General features: G+C 36.7%; 1 protein-coding gene and 1 pseudogene across 5 annotated transcripts in view; both read right to left on the bottom strand.

Annotated features, from left to right (window-relative positions):
- Positions 1 to 22,589, bottom strand: part of PCSK5 (proprotein convertase subtilisin/kexin type 5) — a 396,723-nt gene that overhangs the window by 125,861 nt on the left and 248,273 nt on the right. For 4 of the 5 annotated variants that reach the window (XM_039843681.1, XM_039843973.1, XM_039843922.1 and 1 more), the window contains exons 14-20: positions 19,988 to 20,131; positions 15,694 to 15,796; positions 13,752 to 13,945; positions 11,195 to 11,279; positions 7,611 to 7,708; positions 7,047 to 7,176; positions 6,513 to 6,628 (exon numbers count right to left, since the gene is read on the bottom strand). In XM_039843681.1, coding sequence (XP_039699615.1) covers positions 6,513 to 6,628; positions 7,047 to 7,176; positions 7,611 to 7,708; positions 11,195 to 11,279; positions 13,752 to 13,945; positions 15,694 to 15,796; positions 19,988 to 20,131 — 870 coding nt within the window. The remainder of the gene's footprint in view (positions 1 to 6,512; positions 6,629 to 7,046; positions 7,177 to 7,610; positions 7,709 to 11,194; positions 11,280 to 13,751; positions 13,946 to 15,693; positions 15,797 to 19,987; positions 20,132 to 22,589) is intronic. The other variant, XM_039843770.1, reaches the window with a different exon arrangement.
- On the bottom strand, positions 11,902 to 12,020 carry LOC120599751 (uncharacterized; annotated as a pseudogene).

Below are 22,589 nucleotides of genomic sequence, written 5' to 3'. Positions count from 1 at the left end.
TCTTATAGTTTTCTGAGAAGAGGTCCTTTGCCTCCTCGGTTAAATTATTTCTAGGCATTTTATTCTTTTTGATGCAGTTGTGAATGGGATTGTATACTTAACTTCTGATAGTTTGTTATTAGTATGCAAAAAATGCAACCGATTTATGGATATTAATTTTGAGGTATGTTCCCTCTATCTCCACTTTGCTGAGAGTGTTTATCATAAATGGATCATTGTCAAATGATTTTTTCTGCATCTATTGATATCATATGATTTTTATCTTTGATTTGGTGTATACGGTGTATCATGTTAATTTGTGGATATTGTATTGCTGAATTTGGTTTGGTAGTGTTTTGTTGAAGATTTCTGCATCTGCGTTCATAGGTGTATTGGCCTATAATTTTTTTTGAAATGCCTTTGTCTGCATTTGGTTTCAGGGTAATGCTGGCCTCATAAAATGAGTCTGGGAGTCTTCCCTTCTGTCCAATTTTTTTGGAATAGTTGAGAATAGGTATTAATTATTCTTTGAGTGTTTGGTAAAATTCACCCGTGAAGCCATCTGGCCCAGGACTTTTGTTTGTTGGGAGTTTTTTGATTACCGATTCGATTTCGTTAGTAGTTACCAGTCTGTTTGGATTTTCTTCCTGATTCAGTCTTGGAAGATTGTATGTTTCTAGGAATTTATCCACTTTTTCCAGTTGTCTAATCTGTTGGCATGTAATTGTTCATAGTATTTCCTAATAATCCTTTGTATTTCTGTGGTGTTGGTTGTCACTTCTCTTTCATTCCCGATTTTCTTTATCTGGGCCTTCTTTTCTTGAGTCTGGTTAAAGGTTTATCAATTTTGTTTATTTTTTCAAAGAACCAGCTCTTGGTTTCACTGATCTTTTCTATTGTTTTTTTTTTAGACTATTTCATTTATTTCTGCTCTGACCTTTATTATTTCCTTCCTTTTCACTTTGGGCTTTGTTTGTTCCTAGTTCCTTTAGGTGTAAGGTTAGATTATTTCAGAATTTTCTTGTTCTGAGTTAGGCCTATATTGCTATGAATTTCCTTCTTAGGACTGCTTTGCTATGTCCCATAGATTTTGAGTCATTGTGCTTTCATTTGTCTCTAGGTATCTTTCGATTTCTTTCTTGATCCCATTGCTAACCAATTCATTGTTCAGTTGCATGTTATTTACTCTCCATGTGTTCATGTATTTTTCAGTTTTCTTCTAGTAATCGATTTCTAATTTCATAGAATCGTAATCAAAGATGCTTGATATGATATCAGTCTTCTTATTGAGACTTGTTTTGTGGCCTAACATGTGGTCTCCCTTGGAATGTATATTCTGTTGCTTTTGGTGAAATTTTCTAAATATATAAATTAAGTTCATCTGGTCTAATGTGTCATTTAAGGTCACTGTTTCTAGTTGATCATCTGTCTAGATGATCTATTCATTGATGTCAATGAAGTGTTAAAGTCCCCTAATACTAATGTTGATCTCTGCCTTTATGTCATCGATATTTGCTTTATATGTTTAGGTGCTCCTATATTGGGTCTGTAAATGTTTACAAGAGTTATATCCTCTTGTTAGACTGATTCCTAATTATGAAATGTCTCTTATTATAGCCTTTCTTTTAAAGTCTATTTTGTCTGACATAAGTATTGTATTGCTACCTAAGTTTTGTTGTTTCCATTTGAATGAAATATCTTTTTTGAGATCTTTACATTCAGTCTGTGTGTCTTAATTTTTGAAGTGGGTCTCTTATACACAGCATATGTATAGATGGGTTTTTTTTTTTTTTTTTTATCCATTCAGCCACCCTATGTCTTTTGATTGGAGCATTTAGGCCATTTACATTTAAAGTAATTATTGATAGGTATGTAGTTATTGCTATTTTATTAATTAATTTTTGTTTGTTTTTGTAGTTCTCTCTTTTTAATTCTCTTGCTCTCTTGTATGTTGATGACTTTCTCTAACATCTTGTTTGGATTCCGTTCTCTTTCTTATATACCTACTATAGGTTTTTGGATTGTGGTTACCATGTGCTTCATATATACCAAGCTATATTTATAGTAGTCTATCTTAAGTTGATAGTCACTGAAGTTCATATACATTCTAAAATAACTAACATTTTTACTTATACCCTCCATGTTTGTGTCATTTTTTAATTTTTTTGAGGTTTTGTATGTATCCCTTATTGTTGTAATTACACAGGATCTTTCTACTTTTGCCTTTTAACCTTTGCACTAGCTTTATAGTTGGTTAATCCACTGTTTTTACTGTTTTTTCCTCTGTCGGAATTTTCTTTCCTATATTCTTATTCATATTTTTACTTTTTCTTCTAAAATAAGTCCTTTAACAATTCTTATACTACTGGTTTAGTGGTAATGAACTCTTAGCTTTTTCTTGTCTGGGAGTTCTTTATATCTTCTTCATTTCTAAATGATAGCTTTGTTGGGTAATCTTGGTTGTAGATCTTTGCCTTTCATCTCTTTGAATAATTCAGTCACTTGTGGACTGCAAAGTTTCTGTTGAGAAATCAGCGGATGATGTTATGGGAGCTCCATGTACATAACTGCTTTTCACTTGCTGCTTTTAAGATTCTCCCTTTAACTGTTGGAATTTTAATTATGATGTGTCCTGGTGTGGGCCTGTTTATCTTGTTTGAGAAGCTGTGCTTCTTGGACTTACATATTTGTCTCCTTTGCCAGGTTAGGGAAGTGTCAGTCATTATTTCTTCAAACAGGAGACCAGAAGGAGAGAGAGCAAGATATTGAAAATCTATGATGCGAATATTGATTGGTGTTTGATGTTGTCTCAGAGGTCCCTTAAACTATTCTCATTTTATAAAAACTTTTCTCTTTGCTGTTCCTTTTGGGTGTTTTCTGCTACCTTGTATACCAGATCTCTGATTCAGTCCTCTGCTTCATCTAATCTGCTGCTGATTCCCTCTAATGTATTTTTAATTTCAGTTTTTGTGGTCTTTATTTCCGACTGGTTCTTTATGTTTCTCTTTGTTGAAGTTCTGAGTTCATCTATTCTTACTCTAAGGTCACTGAATATCCTTATAACCATTGTTTAGAACTCTGCAAAAGCTATATTGCTTGTCTCTATTTCATTTAGTTCTTTTTCTGGAGTATTGTCCTGTTCATTTGGGACATATTTGACTCCTCATTTTGGCTGACTCCTCATGTTTCTGTCAATGTATTAGGTAGCTCTGCTACATCTTCTGGTTTTGGCTTTATGTAGTAGGTGTCCTGTGGGGCCCAGTGGTGTAGTTTCCTGCTCACCTGAGCAGGTACTCCAGGGATATCTCTTGTGTGGGTGCCCTCCTGTGGTAGGTTAGCCTTGATTGTTGTTGGCATGTTAGTGGGTGGATTGACCCTCAGGCTGACTGGCTTGGAAGAGTGGCCATGACTACAATGGACAAGCCATTGTGTGGGGGTGCTGACCCCCATGGAATGAAAGTTGCTTTACCAGGGTTCTGGTGGCCGGCAAGTCAGCTGTTTGAATGTGTTGTCTGTGAAGCTGGTTGGGTGGTACCCTGAAGCCAGCCACCAGGTATGTTCTGGGGCCTCTTGAGAGGGGCTCTGATGCAGGCCATGATCAGCTGTTGCCTGTGCACGGCCTGGGATTACCTGTGCTGGGCTTGGGGCCACTTAGCAAGAGGGACAGGGCACGCCGAGGGTAGCTGTAGCTTATCTGGGATTCATGGACCTTTGAGAGGTTTTAGGAACATCTACAGCCCAAGTCCGCTTGTGTAGAAAAGCTGCTGAAAAGTTTGTTCCGGGTGTCCGAGTTGGGTGCAGTCCCAGGTAGTCACCAGAGCAGGAAGAACAGTTTTATCCAGGTTAATGGAGAACTCTGATTTGGCAGAAAACTCAGCAAAGGAACAATGTTTGCCAGCACATCCAGCCCTCACCCTGAAGTTAGTCAATTTAGTTCCTCCCTGTTGCTTTTCACGTTCCTGCTCCTGTGCTAGAGCTCAGAGCAAGTGAGTCTCTGCTCAGGCCCCTTAAGACCCGCAGCGCCTAGTCCCTAGTGGCCCGTGTCTTTCTTGAACATGATTCCTGCTGGGTTTTGTGGCTAGATGTTATGGGCACTAGTTCCCCAGGCTGGGGAGCCTTGTGTGGTTGGCCTCTGTACCTGAGATATTCCTCCCAATTCTTAATTGCTACACTGTGGGTGTGGGACCTGCTTGTTTCGTATCTCTGTCCCTCTTACCAGTCTCTTTATATCCTTAGTTATAGGATCTGTTCCCATAGTCCTCAGGTGGTTCTATAGTTGCAATTTTGATGTGGGAGATAAGCACAATGTTTACCTACTCTGCCTTCTTGACTGGAAGTACATTACTCTTTCTTTTCCTGAAAATAGACTCATTACAAATTATTTTTCCATTGCCGCCCATAATCCTGATACTCTACCAAAGTTCCATTTGGCATAACTTATTCCATGTTTTACCATGGTTTAGGGAAACTACTTAAAATATTACAAACCTTGAAAGGACTGGTACCAAGTTCTATGGGGGACAATTTCAAATCAGTTGATCTCCTGGGTCAACCACTTAATCTTCCTTTGTTTTCAGGTTATGAACTTATGAAAATTCTTGTAGTCAGATATAGCAGAACCCTGTTTTTAAGTAATGGTAAGGAGTACCTGTTGGTAACTAATAAGTGATACTTACATGGTCCTGGGGTTGCCATCACCCAATCTTATCACCAGTGTTTTGCAGTGAGAATCAGCCCTGGCCAAGGAAACCTTGAACACAAAGCCTGAGGGGCCTGTTCTTTCCCTGCCAGACCTTGATACATCAGAAAAGCTATGAAGATGCAGTTACCTATCATGCTTCATGGAAACGAGACCATAAATGATGTTCTGTCAATGCTACTGCCTGTCTAGTTCTTTTTGATGTCTTTCTGAGAATCCTCATGGAATAACCACATGAGGTCAGTACTATTATCCTCCTTATTATTCTTTATAGATGAGGGAAGTAAGGCCCAGAGAAATTTGAAACCTGCCTGAGATCTGGGTTCAGATGTGAACAGCATTCTGACTCCTGAATCCACAGTCTCCAACCACAACACTATTCTGCTTCCTGTGAAATTTCTAGAAGAGGAGCCATTCAAAGGAAGACAAAGAAGAAACCCAGGAGAATGATCTTTCAGGGAAGACTGTTCCAAATGCATGCTTTTTTTCCTATCTTCATGACAATCCAAAGATGTTTAGAATGGCAGTGGTTCAAAATAATTTATATGATGTTTTGAGATGTGTGCGTAAAATTTAGGGACAAATTTTAGGGCCTCATTAGCATACATTATGAGAGTCAAAGTTCACAAAATGTTGAAGTTGGAATAACTTAAAATCAATTTACAGATGGGGAAACTGAGGCTAGAGATGTGAGGGAACTTAGCATTTGCCCAGTTGTCACGGGGCATGGAATAGTCAGAGGTCCTGAAACCTGGCTGTACATTAGAAACACTGAAAAGCTTCTACAAATATTCATGTCCAGGCAACACCAAAAACCAATTCAATCAATCTTTGGGGAAGCTGTGAGGTCCTGGAATTTTAGTTGAGAACCACTGGTACAAAGAAAGAAAAATGGACCATCATTCGAAGTTTTAAGCTTTGTACCTGGTTCTATCTTTAATTCCTAGTCTCACAGGCTTAATGAATGATTCCATTCATTATTTATATATCAAAATTATAAATGATCCAAATAGAGTGGCAATAAACTATAGCATCTCCACATGAATTTTATGCTGTTAAAAACAGAATTTCTAAAGACTTTGTAAAAAGATAGAATTCTGTTTATCTAATGCTTAGTTCCAAAAGCAGGATACAAAATTCCATGTACGTATGGCAAAAGATGGGAAAGAAATACATCAAAAACTAACTGGAAAAGGCTATTATGATTCCAACTAGATGACATTCTAAAAAAGGCAAACCTATGGAGGAGTGAAAATGTGATTTCCAGGAGTTGGGGGAAAGGATATGTGGAACACAGGATTTTCAGGGCAGTGAAACTGTACTATATGATATTAAGATGGTAGATATACATTGTTGTACGTTCCCTGGTTTTGGAGAAATGTATAAGAGCAAGAGTGAACCTTAATGTAAACTATGGACTTTGGGTGTCAATGTAGTTCACCAACTGTATGTAAATGCACCGCTCTGGTGCAGGATACTGTTAATGGGGAGGCCGTGTGTGGGTTCAAGGGATATATGGGACCTCTGTACTTTCTGCTCAATTTTGTCATACATTTAAAGCTTGAAAGTTTTACAAAATAAACAATTAAAAAAATTTAACTGGCATCATCTTGGCCAGTAGTACTATAGGTGATTTATTTCTTCTTGCAATTAAAAATATGCCCCAAACCGAAAAGACAAACCTATTGAGGTCATCAGTTCAAGCTGAATGCCAACAAAAGACTGGGCATGTTCTATCTGATATACACTTGATAGTTTAAGTGGAAATATATTAGGCTTTAAAGTAGAAAGATCACACTTTGCTCAGAAGATCAAAAAGAGCAGTTGTACTCACCATCCTTGCAGATGGCTCCCATTTGACACATTCCTAAGTCTAGGAGATACCCACTGGGGCAGCTCGTACAGTTCTTGAACCCTGGACCACTGCATGTCAAACAGCTAGCATCACATCTATGGGGAAAATGTACAATTTATCATCCTTTCACACATCAGGCATTGAAAAAGATGTTTGCTATCAACCTCTTAATAATCTTAAACTTATGTCTCTTTGTAGATGACACAAAAATCTTAAAATAATTGCTAGGGCTTGACATTAAAGAAAATCTAACAAGTAGATAATGTGATTTAAAAGGGAAGCAAGCATGTGTGTGAAAGAGATATATATTACTTTAAAGGTTTTAAAGTGTTCCTAAGGCAACAGAATAAAAATATCAAAGATAAGTTGAGTTAAAGCTCTAGGGCAGTGTCCATAGGTAAATGTTTGAACTTTATTTTATCATGAATAATTCTGTTTCATATTATTTATGAAGACAGTCAAATAAGGAACCCGGTAACTAATTGCTAGGGCTTGAGGGGTGGATCCACTTACTTTTTGCAGGATTTGTATCCATTCTCTGAAGAGTGGTCAAAGTAATAGCTGATACTACAGCTCTGCACACATCTCCCATCCTCCATGAAGTAGCCCTCTGTGCAATTAATGCATCCGTCAGCGCCTGCCCCTTAAAAACAAGACAAATGCAGGAAACAAAAACAACCTCAGAAGAGGTTGCATGATGGCTGCTTCCCACACAGTTTGTGAAAAGGCTACTAACATGCTGTAATTTTAAGAATTATAGTTTAATATTTATACTTTTTAAAAAATTCTTTGGGGAAAAAAACACCCCCATTTTAAATTGCACCCATTTGCCAAAAACATCACATCATTTGGAAAGAGGAGCTTTCACCGGGGTATTTAAATTTCACAATATTTAAATTTCTCAGTATAGGATGCTGAGGGCTGACTTTTGATGAGAATACATACATGATTATTGGAAGAGAAATATGCTTTTCTAGCATTTACTTTAAAAATATTAAGTGGGTTTGCAGGAGCGATGGCTAAGAACAAATAAACCAGAGCCAGAAGAATAAATGAAAGGACTGGGGGAGAAGGTACCAGCACAAGTGGCGCAGAAGCGGTGGCAGGGCTGACAGTCCTGGCCGTTGAAGTACTGTCCATCCTCACAGGCGATGGAACACCGGGATCCCTGCAGGCTGAAGACATAGACAGACTTCTGTGATCAAGGCAAAGAGGTAATGACTCCCCAGCTCCATATGTAACAAATATAGTTCCCCTCGGAGACCTGTAGATTTGGCAAAGCTTCAAAGCAGGGGAAATAGCCCTTGTACCCTTTTATTTTTCTTTCCTCTTGATGCCTACAATGCTTCTCTGTGCCTTATAATGTCTGTAGCAGATACACGTGCTGTAAGCTTTGGGGACATTCTTTTGAATTGTTAAACTGGCTGATACATCTTACACCCTGGAGGTTTTAAGAAGTATTTTATTGACAAAACAATCACATTACCTAATAATATGCCTAACAATTCCCTGATATCTAGACCTACTACATAATAAGTTTGAAAATTGTTTCATAATTATAAATGCCGTAGGAACACATGGTAAATGAATTATAATTCAATAACAGGGCACAACTTTCTCTGCCTAAACTCCCAAGAGTAGTTTTTTCTTTTTTTTTTTCCTAAGAGTTTCTGATTTTATTTTTTGGTTCCCACAACAGAATTCTAATATACTTTTGCCTCTGTCTCTCGGTTTAAACTCTGATGAATAATTTAGCACAATCGCCTACTTACACTGCTGCTTCCCCAAACATCTCAACTTTTGTGAATTATGTTACTATTTAGTGTTTCTGGGCATTATCTGTACCATATTTTCTCTAGCTACCACTCAGTACTGAATGAGTTGCTAGAATGTCGAGTGAGAATTGTATATTTTTTCATGTTCTTAATTTTTATCAGCTATAGTATTTCTCATAGTCTACTTATTCTTAAAATTCAAAACAAATTATAGAATTCACAATATTTAATATAGAGTTATTACTCATTGAATAACTAAGTAGTATAACTTCAACAAAGGAGGAGGATGTAATCCTATGTCAAGTTACCAAATAGATGATACGAAGATGGGTATCTAAGCAATAGAGTCTTATGGGTTCTAGTATCTTAAACTCTTTATATTGTTCCAATTCACATCTCATTTGACTTTTCTCTGTATATGAATCATACTGATTTTACAAAATAAAATTTAAATTTACTTCAGTAAAGAAATCGGGAAAGATTAAAACCAAAGTAGATAAAAAAGAATCCCAAAGAGTCCTGTTATTTTAATCCATTTCCTTCCAGTATTTTATGCATAGATATCTTTCCGTGTTTGTTCTTAATCACTATTTAAAAATTTACTGGCCTCTTGAGACAAAAATGGTCAACTCTAGAAACCCATAACGAAAATATCGAGACAGTCAAAGAGTGAGTGAGGGCAGCATAATGAAAATTGTACTCCATTCTTAGATATATCCTCCCTAGCAAGAGAAACCTGTCATTTAAAAAGAAAATCCCTTCCCTTCTGGAGAACTTGAAAACAAGGACATTGCATTAAATGGATCCTTTTGTGGGAGGAAATAGGACCACTGAAAAACTTATCAAAGTTTTTAAAAAGCTGCCTAGGTTTTCTAATAAACCTAGATTACTTCTGAGATTGGCATTTATTCAGCAGGAGACAGAGGCTGCTCTGTGTGAGGAAGGAATGAACTAAGTGGGACATGCAACAGAGAGCAGTCACTGTGAACCTTGAAGCTTTCTGCTGCTTCCAAAATACAGGGACGGCGTGGCTGATGGACCTAGTCCTGTGAACGTGTGGGCTCTTTCTCTGATAAACCAGCTGGGTTAGACTTCTGCATCCTGAGCACTAGAAATGTGACTGGTGTGGCCAAAAAATGCAATTTAAAAGTTTAATTTTAATTAATTTAAATCTAAATTTTATAAATTGGCACTTGATTCAGTCAGTTATTAGCAAAATTTTGAGTAAGTTTGAAACAACTTGGCTACTTTCAACTAAATTTTATAAAATCTAAATACAGGTCAAAAAATTGCCTGAATTGAGATATGGTTTAAGGGTAAAACACATACAAGATTTTGTTGGTACAACAACAAAAGGATGTAAAATATCTTACTGAGAGTCTTTCACTTCGATTACATGTTGAAATGATAATATTTTGAATATATTCAGTTAAATATTTTAAAATAAATTTCACCTGTATTTTTACTTTTAATATGGGTACTGGCATATTTAAAATTAACATAAATTATAGTGGAGGGGGGAGGGCTGATATTTTTTAAGATTTTACCTCACGTTATTTTGGAACTAAGTGTGCCTGACAATAAATAAAATTAACATGTGGCTCTCATTTTGATTGGAGAGCACTGGTTAACTTATTGTATAAAATATTCCCTAAGAAATATAGAAAATAATCTTAACTTTTTATTTCTCATGGACCAGTTATGTGTCAGATATTAGAATAATATCTTTATTCTTTATCATAATCCAGTAACATAGCAGTTATTATCACCATAGATGAGAAAATTGAAGCTCAGAGTGGCTAAGTGACTTGGCCAAGATCACACAGCTGATAAATAGCAAAGAAAGATTTGAAATCACATCTACTTTTTATTATAATAATCTGCTCCTTCTCCAAAAAGAATTAGGCTGACTAGTCTAATATTTGTCAAGACTGTCTTCAGATGAACGGTGCAAAGCAAACTATCACTGAACGCCTTTATGAAAAATAAGCCACAGATTAATCAATAAATATAAAAAATGATGTTGTAATATTAACTAACATGAAGAATTACCTGCCTGGACTCTGCCTATTTCACTGCTGATCAAAGGTGAAAATCGAGGTATCATCAATACTCAAAAGGGATTGAGTGCAGCAGAATTCTAGCTCTGTGTAAACCCAGAGTCCAACTGCTCACTCAAGATAGGATGTTCTGACTTTCTCTATGGAAATCAAGAGACTACCTAGTTCACTTGAGCTACATGTTGTTCTCTTACAGAATATGTCAACTATAATAAGTCCTTACATAACATCATCAATAGGTTCTGTGACTTTAAGTGAGACGATGTATAACAAAATGTTTTACCATAGGCTATTTGATAGAAGCAAGAGTTATTGGAAGACTTGCTCAATCTGGCTTTAGCAGTGAGCAAGTCAGCCATTCAAGGAAAATATTTCTAGGTGTCAAACCTATGTGCATACCATAGCATAATGGAACCAAGCCTGAGGTACTGAAGATAAGAGGATGATTGGCTATATAATAAAGATAAGGAAATAGTTTCCAACCATCAAAGGAATGAATCAGGGGGATTAAATATAATTCATTGGTATTACTTACAAGGTAATCCTTGACTGCAGCACTGCCAGTTAAAAAGAGAGAAGAAAACCCCTCAAATGGCCATTTTTATTTCCTTGTATCTTAGCTATCTTTTCTAAAGAGAATTTTATTTGGTTTATAAACCTTTCTTAGCCAAGATGGCATCAAATTTTTCACAGTTAAAGGCAGATATAATGCAAATAGCAGTCACATGTTTGAGTGAGAGTCAAACCAAGTGTGATGGTAAAAGGGTTACTTATACCGAGAAGCTCCTTGGACTGTGTTACTTGATGCAGTCCTTCCCTGTCTTACCTTAACCCATCCCTACATTCTGTACAGTTGTGGGATTCAGTACATGTCTTGCAGTTTTCATTGCATTTCCGGCAAAGATTTTTCTCTGTTAAAAAAAACAAAACAAAACAAAAAACAAAGTTATAAATCAGTTGGCCAATTGGATTCCATAAAAGCATGTGGAGATATTTCAGTCCTTGCTAATATATACTATAGTCCTTGTCAGAACTTCCTGGAGGTCCATCTCCTTTCTCAAGTCCGAGGCCCATGGCGTAAACTATGTAGTCCTTTACAATCTTCTGGTAGTTATCACCTGGTCTCCCCCTCACTCTGCCACCGAGAATAACTGGACGTGGCATAAGATCCAAAGACAGAGAACCGAGATTTGCGTTCTGTTTTTAGCATTTCCTGTGGGCAAGTTCAGGGTCTTTGTTCTTGCATTTATTACATTCATATTACAATGATGCCTACCTCTTGGCTTGTCTTGAGGACTTAATGAATTTATTCAAGGGAACCATATAAACTTTGAAGCACTGTAAATATGCTAAAAGTAATTATTACTAGTCATGATCATATATGATCATTAGGTTGTATATAAATGGACACATTGAAAGAGGAAACTATAGCAAAGGCAGTTACACTGAAGGAGAAAGATGCTCAGACCACTCTTATCAGCAAAGTAATTATTATAATTATTTTTTTTAATTTTGTTTCATTTTGTTTTTTTACGCCTACAGCACCTGGTCTTCCTAGGTGGTCTCCCATCCAAGTACTAACCAGGCTTGACCCTGCTTAGTTTCTGAGATCAGACGAGATCGGGCATGTTCAGGGTGGCATGGCCATAGACAGCAAAGTATTTGTTTGCACAGCCTTTCTCGATTATCCTCCTTCCAGGTTTTGGAAAAAATACTCACTCTCAGTTATCTTGATCCTGTCATGTATCATTCAGAACCAAATTTCTTTTCTAAGGCTCAGCCTTCTTGATAGAATTTTGACTTTTTTTTTCTTTTTTCAAAGAATACTGCTTATTTCAAAGAATACTGCTTATTCACCTTCCCCACTCCCATTTTCTCCTTTCTCCATGAAATTGTAACTCATGTTGCAAATTTTGAGGAAAATAAGAACTACAGGGGAATCCCTACCCATTGCTCCAGGGTAAGTTGAGAGATCCCATCTGCCATGTACAGAAACACCTGCCTTTGAATCAAGAGAGAATTTGACTTTAAAAAGCAAGCACATTTACTTCAGAATTCTTTCCTGATTATTAAAAAAAAATGAAAAAGAAAAAGAAAACTGTTCCTTTACACTTGGGTTTTCTTTCTTAGGTTGTATAGACACATAAAATTCTAGTGTCACCATATACTGTGGTGTGACAGCCTTGTTGAGACAAATTATCAAGAACTCAGAAAGGAAGAAGCAAAACGTACCAGCAGCCCTTTTCAGGGCTATACCCGAGTACTAACAGGCGTGCTCAAGGATTATCTAACTCTTGAGAGAACATACCTTCATCTGTTTACTAATGACAGTTCATCAGGATCCAAACTCTGTGAAGTACATGTTCACTTACAGCACTTTGTTGCAAATGATATCTGTTCATTTGAAAAAATAACCTCCAAATTCTAGTTGTATTGCCAGGTAGGAAATTATTCAATTTTGTCTCTAAATCAGCAATGGATTTCATTTTGCCTTTCCTAATGGACTATAATACCGATAGTCTCTGAACCTATTCATTACCTAGTAGATTCCCTCATTAAGAGTTAAAGAAGTCTTTGACATGTGTTCATTCTACATTTATAGGAAAGTCGTGTTTTTTAAACTTTTTGAAAAGCATACTTTGAAATCATGCAGGCCTGGTTCCTTTGGTTAGTGTGCAGAAAAGAGCAGGCCTGAAAGCCTGCTTATAAGGTTGGTATATAAGATTGCTATATTAAATGGCTGGGAACTTAGATTTCAGGAGGGTTTCCACAATCCCAACTGAGAAGTGTGGCTCCTGATGCCTCAGCTGTGTGTACAAACAATATGGTTTATGCTGAACACCAGCTTTCCTTCAGAAGTCTGGAATTTTGTTAAGTGATAGGCAGAAGATGCCTTGATGACCAGTCCCTAGTAACAGCCGTGGGCACACAGATCCGAAGGAGGTTCCCTGATGGACTACATTTCAACATGTGCACAAATTGTTGTTGGGGGAACTAAATGTATTCTGTGTGACTCCACTGGGAGAAAACTCTTGGACATTTGGGCCTGGTTTCCAATGGACTTTGTCCAATGAGCCTTTACCTGTGGCTGATTTTACTTTATATCCTTTTGCTGTAATCATAATTATGAATCGATGAGCACAACTATATGTTGAATCTTGTGGGTACTCTTAGCAAATCACTAAATCTGGGTATGGACTTGAGTACCCACCTGACACAGTTACAGTCATTTTTACTGAATTCTTTTTTATAAAACAATTCTAAATTGTTCTCTTAAAAAAAAAATTGGCTATATCCATACAGGAGAAATATTCCTCCCAAGGTCACTCAAATGAAAACCTTACATTTGTTCTCTAAAATCCAAATATTTGAAATCAACTCACTGGTGTCCTGATATGATCCATCGGGGCAGTGAGTAACACAGCTGTTGGTTTCTTCATTCAGGAAGTATCCATGTTTACAGGACAGGCACTGGTCACCGTGGCTGCCAAAGCAGGACTCGCAGTTGGGAGCACATTTCCTGCATCGCTTCTTGTCGGCATGATAGTGGCCAGGGGGGCAGCTGGAGACACAGATCCTGTGTTGTGGAACAATAAGAAAGAAGGGCAGCATCACCAATAAGTCAGTCCTCAGCATTCTCTTGCAAGTGCTGAGCAAATCGCTGTCCCGGTCTCGAATCCTTTTTAAACCACGATGGTAAGTAATACCACATCCAGAGGGCCAAATGCTATTAGTTACAGCTTCTTCCTGTGTAGGGTGCTGAAGCAGCAATGCAGTTACACAGCAACAAATCCTTATCAAGTGAGGCGTGTCTTGGTCCAAACCACCTTCCAGTTTGGGTTTAGGTTTTTAAAGGGGATGATGGTTAGAAACTGAGGCTCAAGAGGAAGGTAATGGCATGAATTGAAAAGAAATTATGTGGGAACCATGATTTTAAGCAAAAAGGTCACTAGTAAGAGGTTACTTCTATTTGTTGGTTTGTCATATGGATTGTGTGTGTGTGTGTGTGTGTGTGGTGGGGTGGGGGTGATGGTAGTGGTTATATGCTGTCTAAATATAAATATATTTAAAATTATGTTACTTATGATAAAAAAATTACTTCCTTGTTTAATTGAAGGACAAGGCTTTATTTATTCTTTCAACAAATATTTACTGAGTACCAATTAAATGGCAGGCATTTGCTAGTAAGTCTAGGAGATAATAGAAGTGCAGAGATAGCCAAGGGCCTTTCCTTTAAGGAATTTAAATTCCAGCATGGACGTAAACAGGAATTGAAAAATGTCTATTTGGGTGGAGTGTGGAGTCACCACAAGTCAGCATCCCATCGTGAGTTTTTGCTTGAAGTAGGAGGGAGAAGGTGGCAGGGCTGTGAGAGTCATGGCTGGAGAGCATGGCCTCTGATGGACAGTCACTCTTCCATGGCCCTGCCCTTTAGACACGTATCTGCACGATTTGAAGCAAAATTCAAGGGCTTGGGTATAGGGTCCAAACAGGTCCTGGGTGCCCAAAGTGGAATAGTGAAGATGAGCAGCAAACGGCACCTTTGCCACATCAAGGACTTGCACATTGGGGCGTGTGGGAGAGTGTCCGTTTGGCCCATGCACTGGCATTCTCATGAAGAGAAAATGCAGCTGTGGCATCAAACAATAGGATGGAAAAGAATGGAGGGGAAGACCAGGCATACACACAGCTAGTCCCTCCCCACCAGCTTTCCAAATGTGAGAAAAGACATTGGCAGCTTCATAGCATGTGTGTATTATGTGTTTTTGATTCCCTGGTGACCTTATAAATGAGTGACATCCACAACGTCCTGTCCTCAACAGCCTTGCTAAGCTTTTGTAGACTCATGCCTATGACTTCTTCTATGGAGCCAATCCATCTCATATCTGGTCTTTCTCTTTTCCCGCTGCCTTCTATTTTTCCAGCATTATTGTCTTTTCCAAAGAACCCTGTCTTCTCACTATGTGCCCAAAGTAGGACAGTGTCAGCTTTGTCATTTTTTGCTTCTAATGATGTCTCAAGCTTAATTTTCTCTAGGACTCGCTTGTTCATCTTTCTGGTGGTCCAGGGTATCCACAGAGCGTGCTTTCAACCCCATATTTCAAATGAATCAAAATTTTTTTCTTTATGGGTACATTTTGTATTTCGTAATTCGATATTGGTTTTACCATTTTGAATTACATAAGGAGGCAGTGGGCTTGTGCAGCAGCATCTTTCCTGTGCTTAGGTCCTGGTGGGGGAACATCAGGAATCCTGGTGACTCTGTGGGAACCCCCAGGTACACCTGGGACATGCCGCGGGGATCTGACTTGGCCTCTCTCTTACCTGGTGTTGTTTTTCAGCTTGTAGTAGTAGTGCAAACAGTCATTGCAATGGTCTGGTCCCGGCCCATCACAGCCAACCTCGCTGCACTCAGGGTCGCAGGGACCTTGCCAAAAGAAATTAGAACACCACTTAGAAAAAATGATTTTAAGTTGGTTGGACTTACCTGGAACTGGGTATACAATAAGATTTTTTTTTTTCTTATGCAGTGAGAGTTTAAGATAGAGGAAAAATGTTCGATGTGGCTGTAAGCCCAGAGATGAACTCTAGACATTTTTGGGGAAAACCTCATTACCTAAGTATTAAGAATGTAAATCCTAGTCATGGCCTGTTCTTCTAAGCACATATGGCTGCCTTGTGGGAGATAACAAATATTTCAGGATTCGAATGAACAATGCCACTGTAGCAAATGGAAAACGACTGCAATCAAGTATGCATAATGATAAAAATGTTGGATTTATAGAAAAATGAGAAGTTAAGGCTGTTGACAGAAAAAAAAAATAGTTATCATCCAATGCTTGGACCAGATTGCCTGTTTCATCTAAGGTCATTAAAGCCACTGAATACCTCTGAGATACTGTAGCTAGCAAGAAACACCATTATGGCATCAGGCACAAACTTATCAGCATCTAGCTTTGGATTACAAAGCAGGTACTTCAGGCACAGATAATAGATTTAAAATTGCATCCTACCCATAGACCAATGGGCAACTCACCAAAAGAAACATACACATACATTTTAAAAATGTGAGCAAGCTTAAAGAATTCCAGACCTGGCATGAAGGTTCCTAATCTCTCGTTACATATTCTTTGGTATAGAACTAGAGAGAATGCATAGTCAGAAAAAAATGCCAGAGAGATGGAGCTGTTTTGAGATTGACAAAAAGCTTTCTAATGACACGAGATAGTTACAGACATATTGCTTTATTGAACTAACTGTCTTTTCCTTGTTCTCCGTATTTTGGGACATTTAGCCTCATAATCTTCAAGTTCCTTCCCACTGAAAATTCATATAATTTTAACTAGCAATAAATACACTGCATGAAATATATAAACAGTAAGTTGATGGTGCCAGAAATGTTTTAAGCCATACTTACTTTAATCAAAAAGACTTACTGTTGAACATCAGTCTCCTGTTGTCATTATGGGATTATGTTCTGCAATTACTGAATCACAAGAACATAAAATGGTAGAACTGGGGAAGAATGACTCAGAGAAAACTCTAGAAGAAAACACCCTCATCTTACTGATGAGAAAACAGATTTTTCAGGAGTTACAATGGCCTGCCCAGCATCATACAGCTAGAAGAGCTGGGATCAACAAACATCCTGATTTCTAGTCCAGGTCTCCTACTTAGAGTAAATCATGTATTAGAGATGATCTGGTTGGAAATGAGTCATTCTGAAACAGTGCAAACTTAAAATATATTTCTGATAAATTGCAAGAATGATTTGATGGCACTGTTTATCTCTCTTTTCCCCAAAGCCTTAAAACTGATCTCTAAAGTAAATTCCATAGCTAGTACAATTGGGGACATTTTAGCTGTCTTCTGCTATGGTACTCAAGAACAGGGTGTCTCTGCTGTGTAAGGGTTGACGTCCAGCCAGCTCTGAATCCCATAGTCCTTGGAATTCGATGAAATAGTACAGGGATCTGGTTATGGTAATGTCATCTGTGCTTCTAGACAGACTGAATTCTTAAAGGTGAAAATCACAGCTTTGAAGAAGAGGTGTCATGGGTGGCCCTAAATTTTCACTAGATGATATTTCTACAATTAAAAAACCCTCCCAAAACATTTATTCTTGATATATGCCAAAGGGCTCTGTGTGGCAAGTTCATATACTGCGCTATTTTATTATCTGTCTCAGATGGAATTTAGCACTTTAGGTTACAGTGTAATAATGAAATAATCATTTTTGTTCTCTCACAAGTGTCAATGTGGACATTTTGAAGATGTAATGAGAAAAGCCACAAAGATGTAAAACTGTTCAGATTTTTAACATTTTCAAAATTTTAATTGAAATGTACCATAAGGCACATAGTAATAGGTTATTATTATGCTTCATTTATGTTTTTGGATATGCTTCTTCCTATCAGAGAAGACAACATGGTTTGCTAATTATTACATAAATAGTAATATATTACAAGCTTGAAGCAAAATAAGACAAAAATCTAATACAATCTAGCTCTGGTTAGATCTATTGGTCTGAATTACCCAAGCTCGTTATTGATTCTGGAATACTACCAGTTTAGAATAAAAGAAACTGCATTTAAGATATTCTGTTAAGATGATCAATGAGGTACTTGTATCTTTAGTATCTAGAAAAAGAATCTCAGAGAGCTAAAGGAAAAAAATTTCTCTTCTAAAGGTACATTAAATTGCTATTTACAAACGATTCTGCATTAGGAGAAACTTTATTCATTGAAATGTTATACGTCATATAACAGAAGGATTGAATCTTCCTAAAAATGGTAGCTAATGCAACAAGGCAAGAATCAGAAAAATACTGGGGAAGAGAAGAAAAATTTGCAGATGATATGGCTATAGTACCTAAACTGCCCCAGAAAATCAACTCTAGAACATATAAAATTAGTAAGAGAGTTAAGCATAATAGTCAGATAAAAGATAAATATGCAGCAGCTAACAGATTTCCTAGATACCAGCATATACTAGGTAAAAATATGGAATATTTCCCACTACAATAGCAACATGACCCAAAACAGGAATAACACAAATAACACTACATAAAAGATTACAGTAAAATGGAACATGGTCTATTGTTTTAGATAGAAAGACTGTACATTGTAAAATCAATTCTTCTATTAGACTGCATGTAAATTCAAATTAAATTCAAGTGGGATTTTTAAAAGGGGAATTTAAGAATTGCTATAAAAATAAGCAGCAGATATTCAGCATTTGTCAAAAAACATGACATTAAAAAAACTGTGGGTGTTATTGGTCTATGAATTATTAGACTGATAAATCAGAAAAGGTACTACCATAAGAGACCCTGCTATAAGAACTGAATTATATTGTTATAAAGGAAATATCCTAAACTATTAAAAGAAGGGATGCTAACTAACTCAGACAATGATGTTAATCTGTTTAGTAAATAAAGACAGGACTTCATTTCACAGTATATGTCATAAACCGAAATAAATTTTAGATGAATAAGTGACTAAGTGTAAAAATCAGATTAAAAAAAGCATGTGAATATTTAGCTGATTTTAAAGGCTAAAACATCTATTAAAAAATCGTGTTATTATCTGTTACCCTCCAATTTTATTTTTCTGTCAAAACAACACAACACAGAACAAAAACTACATTTCAGAAGCAAGTGATAACTGAGAAGATGTTTTTGGCAAATATGAGACAATATGAAAGACAATAACATATGAAGAATTCTTATAAATAAGAAAATTGCTGCCACTTTGAAGAGAATGGGTAGAAGACAGTTGTATTTAATTCACAGAACTGCAGTAAGTCTTCACTTAACGCCGTTGATAGATTCTTGGAACTGTGGCAAAAGGACATATAAGGAAGCCAATTTTACCATAGGCTAGTTGATATAAACAAGAGTTAAGTTCCTACAGCATCTCATCAATGTTATAACGAAACAACACTGAATGAAACGACATTATTTGAGGACCTGCTGTACAGAGAATAAATGTTTAGATTTACTAGCAATCAAAACTATAAAAATTTGAAAGTGTTGGCAGGAATGAGTGCAATAAACATATACACAGTTGGTCACAGTGTAGACTGGTACATCTTAGTCTTGAAAGCAATGTGATAAAACTTATCCAAGCCTTCAGACTGATTATTCCCTTTGATGTAGTAATTCTCAGAACTGAACTCTATTCTAAAGAAATTATTAAAGGTATAGACAAAGACTGATAAATAATGATATTCATCTAAACCTTATTAAACAAATGTAAAACTCTAAGCAAAATACACATCCCAGACTATGGATTAAATATATCACAGTACAATCACAGGATGGACATTTATGCTATTTTTAAAATGTGTGCTAAGGATACCTGACAGCAGGAAAATGTATTCTTAATAATATCGTTAATGGAAAAAAAGATATGAAATACTATATACAGTATGGTTTTAGCTTGGAAGAAAAAAAATGGATATTTGAATATAGAAATATACATACAAAGATTTGGGGGGAATAGAAAAGAAGATGAAGAAAATGTATCAGAATATGGGTAGAAGTTTATCTCTGCATGGCGGGATGATTCATGAGCTTTCTTTCCTTAGCCTGTGTCCCAGTTGGAAGCCAGCTCACCTGCATAATCCTCTGTTCCATAGTCATCGGTGGGGTCTTCAACTCGGCTGTAACGGACACGTTCCACTTTAGGAAACTCGTTGGTTGGTGAGTATGGCTGCACAGAAGTGCCATAGAGTACCAAAGACCATTCTTTCAATTTACCTTGGGAAATAATGAAACCACATTGTTATCGAACATTTACTCTTTGGCTTTATAATTTAATTCCTTCTTACCTAAGAAAAAGCATCAGTAGAAGAATTGTGGGAAGCAGAGTCATATGAATCATTGCATCAGATACAAGGCTAGAAATGCACATTTCCCACTGTTTGCAGAATTATTAACTATTTAATAATACACACCACATATTTACTGAACGCCAACTATAGAATAGGCCTTAATCAGCATTTATAGGAAGACTGAAAAATGAACACACCTCAGATTGTTGGGCTGAATTTCAAATTATGGATATTTAAGAGAATCCCAGGATTTTACAGAGAGCTTTGGTTTTCTAGGTAGAGAAGTCTTATTTGAATTTTACAAAAACTTCTGATGTTATCTGCTTTGTTTATCAGTAAAAAGATAAAAACAACTACTTTGTTCCACCTGATTCCTGAATTGGTCATTCAAGCCTCGGAATGTATCACTATTTATATTATCCAACAACACCTGTGTTGTCCAATGATAGCCACTAGACACATGTGGCTACTTAAATTTAAATTAACTAAAATGTAAAAATTCAGTTCCCTAGTCACACTAACTACATTTCAAGTGTTCAGTAGCCATATGTGGCTAATGGCCACCATGATGGACAGCACAGATATAGAACACTTCAGCACTGCAGAGTGTTCTACTGAACAGCACTGCAATAGAGTATTTTCTGGTCAGGGGTGCCTTGAGACATGAGACAGGTGTTTAATCTCATTTGGATGGTATGTTCACAAGGAACATTTTGCTTTAGTTCACATTTATTCCTTTATTTCTTAGATTTCTAAAGCTAAACTTTTTAAGGCAAAAAAGTAAAAAACAAACAAAAAAACCCCACACCAAAACTGAAAAAACTGCCCCTCGGCCATTAAGGTTAATAAGAGTCACATAAAAATAATCAAACACAAGCAGACGTAATGAAGACAAAACCATTAAAAACTTGGAAATAGGCTGTTAGAAGGGATGTCCCTTATGACTTCCAGTCTAATACGGAGAATCCAGGCGTGGTTCAGGACTAGGGCTCTGCCACAGTAATGGTGAACCTTAGGTGTTACCTAATTCATCTGTTAACATCTATAATCACCATCAAATTGACACTTATCATTTCTAAATGCTTATTATATGCTAAGTAAATTTTATCCCATTAAATGTTCACAACAACCAGGAGGTAGGTATTTGTGTTCCCTATATAATTGATATAAACAATAATGAGGAAATTGAGGCACAGAGGTTGATAACTTTCCCAAGGGTCTCAACAGGACTGAGTCTTTTCCCAAAGGCCTTGTTAACCTAAAAATATCACTTAATCCAAAAGTGAAGGCAGTAGAGAGATGAGCAACAATTCTGTTGCTAACATCAGTTCTTGCTAATCAACAGGGAAATGCAAATCAAAACCACGTTATATCCCCTCATACCTGTTAGAATACCTTTTATCAAAAAGAGAAGAAATAACCAAGTGTTAGCAAAGATATGGGGAAAATGAAACCCTGTGCACCCTTGGTGTAAGTGTAAATTAGTGCAGCCACTATGGAAAACAGTATGGAGGGTCCTCAAACAATTGCAAATAGAACTACCATATGATTTAGCAATTCCACTACTCGGTACTTATCTGAAGAAAACAAAAACATGAAGTTGAAAAGATACAGATATCCTCATGTTTACTGCAGCATTATTTATAATAGCCAAGACATGAAAGCAACCTAAGTTTCCATCAATGTATGAATGGATAAAGAAAATGTGACATACACATATACACACGTGTGTGTGCATATATATGCATATACATATACAAATACACACCAGAATAGAATATTATTCATTCAGAAAAAAGAAGGAAATATTGCCATTTACAACAGCATGGATGGACTTTCAGGGCATTATGCTGAATGAAATAAATCAGAGAATGACAAATACCATATGATCTCACTTATATGTGGAATCTTAAAAAACAAAACAAAATAAATACAAAAGCAACACACATACACAAGAAGCAAGCTTCAAGATACTAAGTTAATAATACTGTACTGCATATTTGAAAATTGCTAAAGGAGTAAATCTTAAAAGTTCTTATCACACGGAAAAGATTATGTAACTATGGGGTGATGGATATTAACTAGACTTAATTGTGGTGATCATTTCACGATAGATACAAATCTCAGATCATTCTGTTGTTCACCTGAAACTAACATTATATGTCAATTATATCTCAATTAAAAAAAACTATTGTGGGTCCAAATCCTGTGTTCTTAAACCATTATATTATATTACCTTCCTGTTCATTTCCAGTTTAGGAACCTTATATTTAAAATTGAACATATTTTGTGCCACATTGTTTTCTGACATTTTCATTGGGCCAGCACATTGGTTTACATGTGGTTTGCCCTCTGCCAGCTTTTCTTTGAACTCACTTGTTAGG

Source organism: Pteropus medius, unplaced genomic scaffold, assembly GCF_902729225.1.
Source record: "Pteropus medius unplaced genomic scaffold, Ma_sr-lr_union100, whole genome shotgun sequence".
In the NCBI taxonomy this organism is placed as follows: Eukaryota; Metazoa; Chordata; class Mammalia; order Chiroptera; family Pteropodidae; genus Pteropus; species Pteropus medius.
This window is presented reverse-complemented; position numbering and strand designations above follow the sequence as displayed.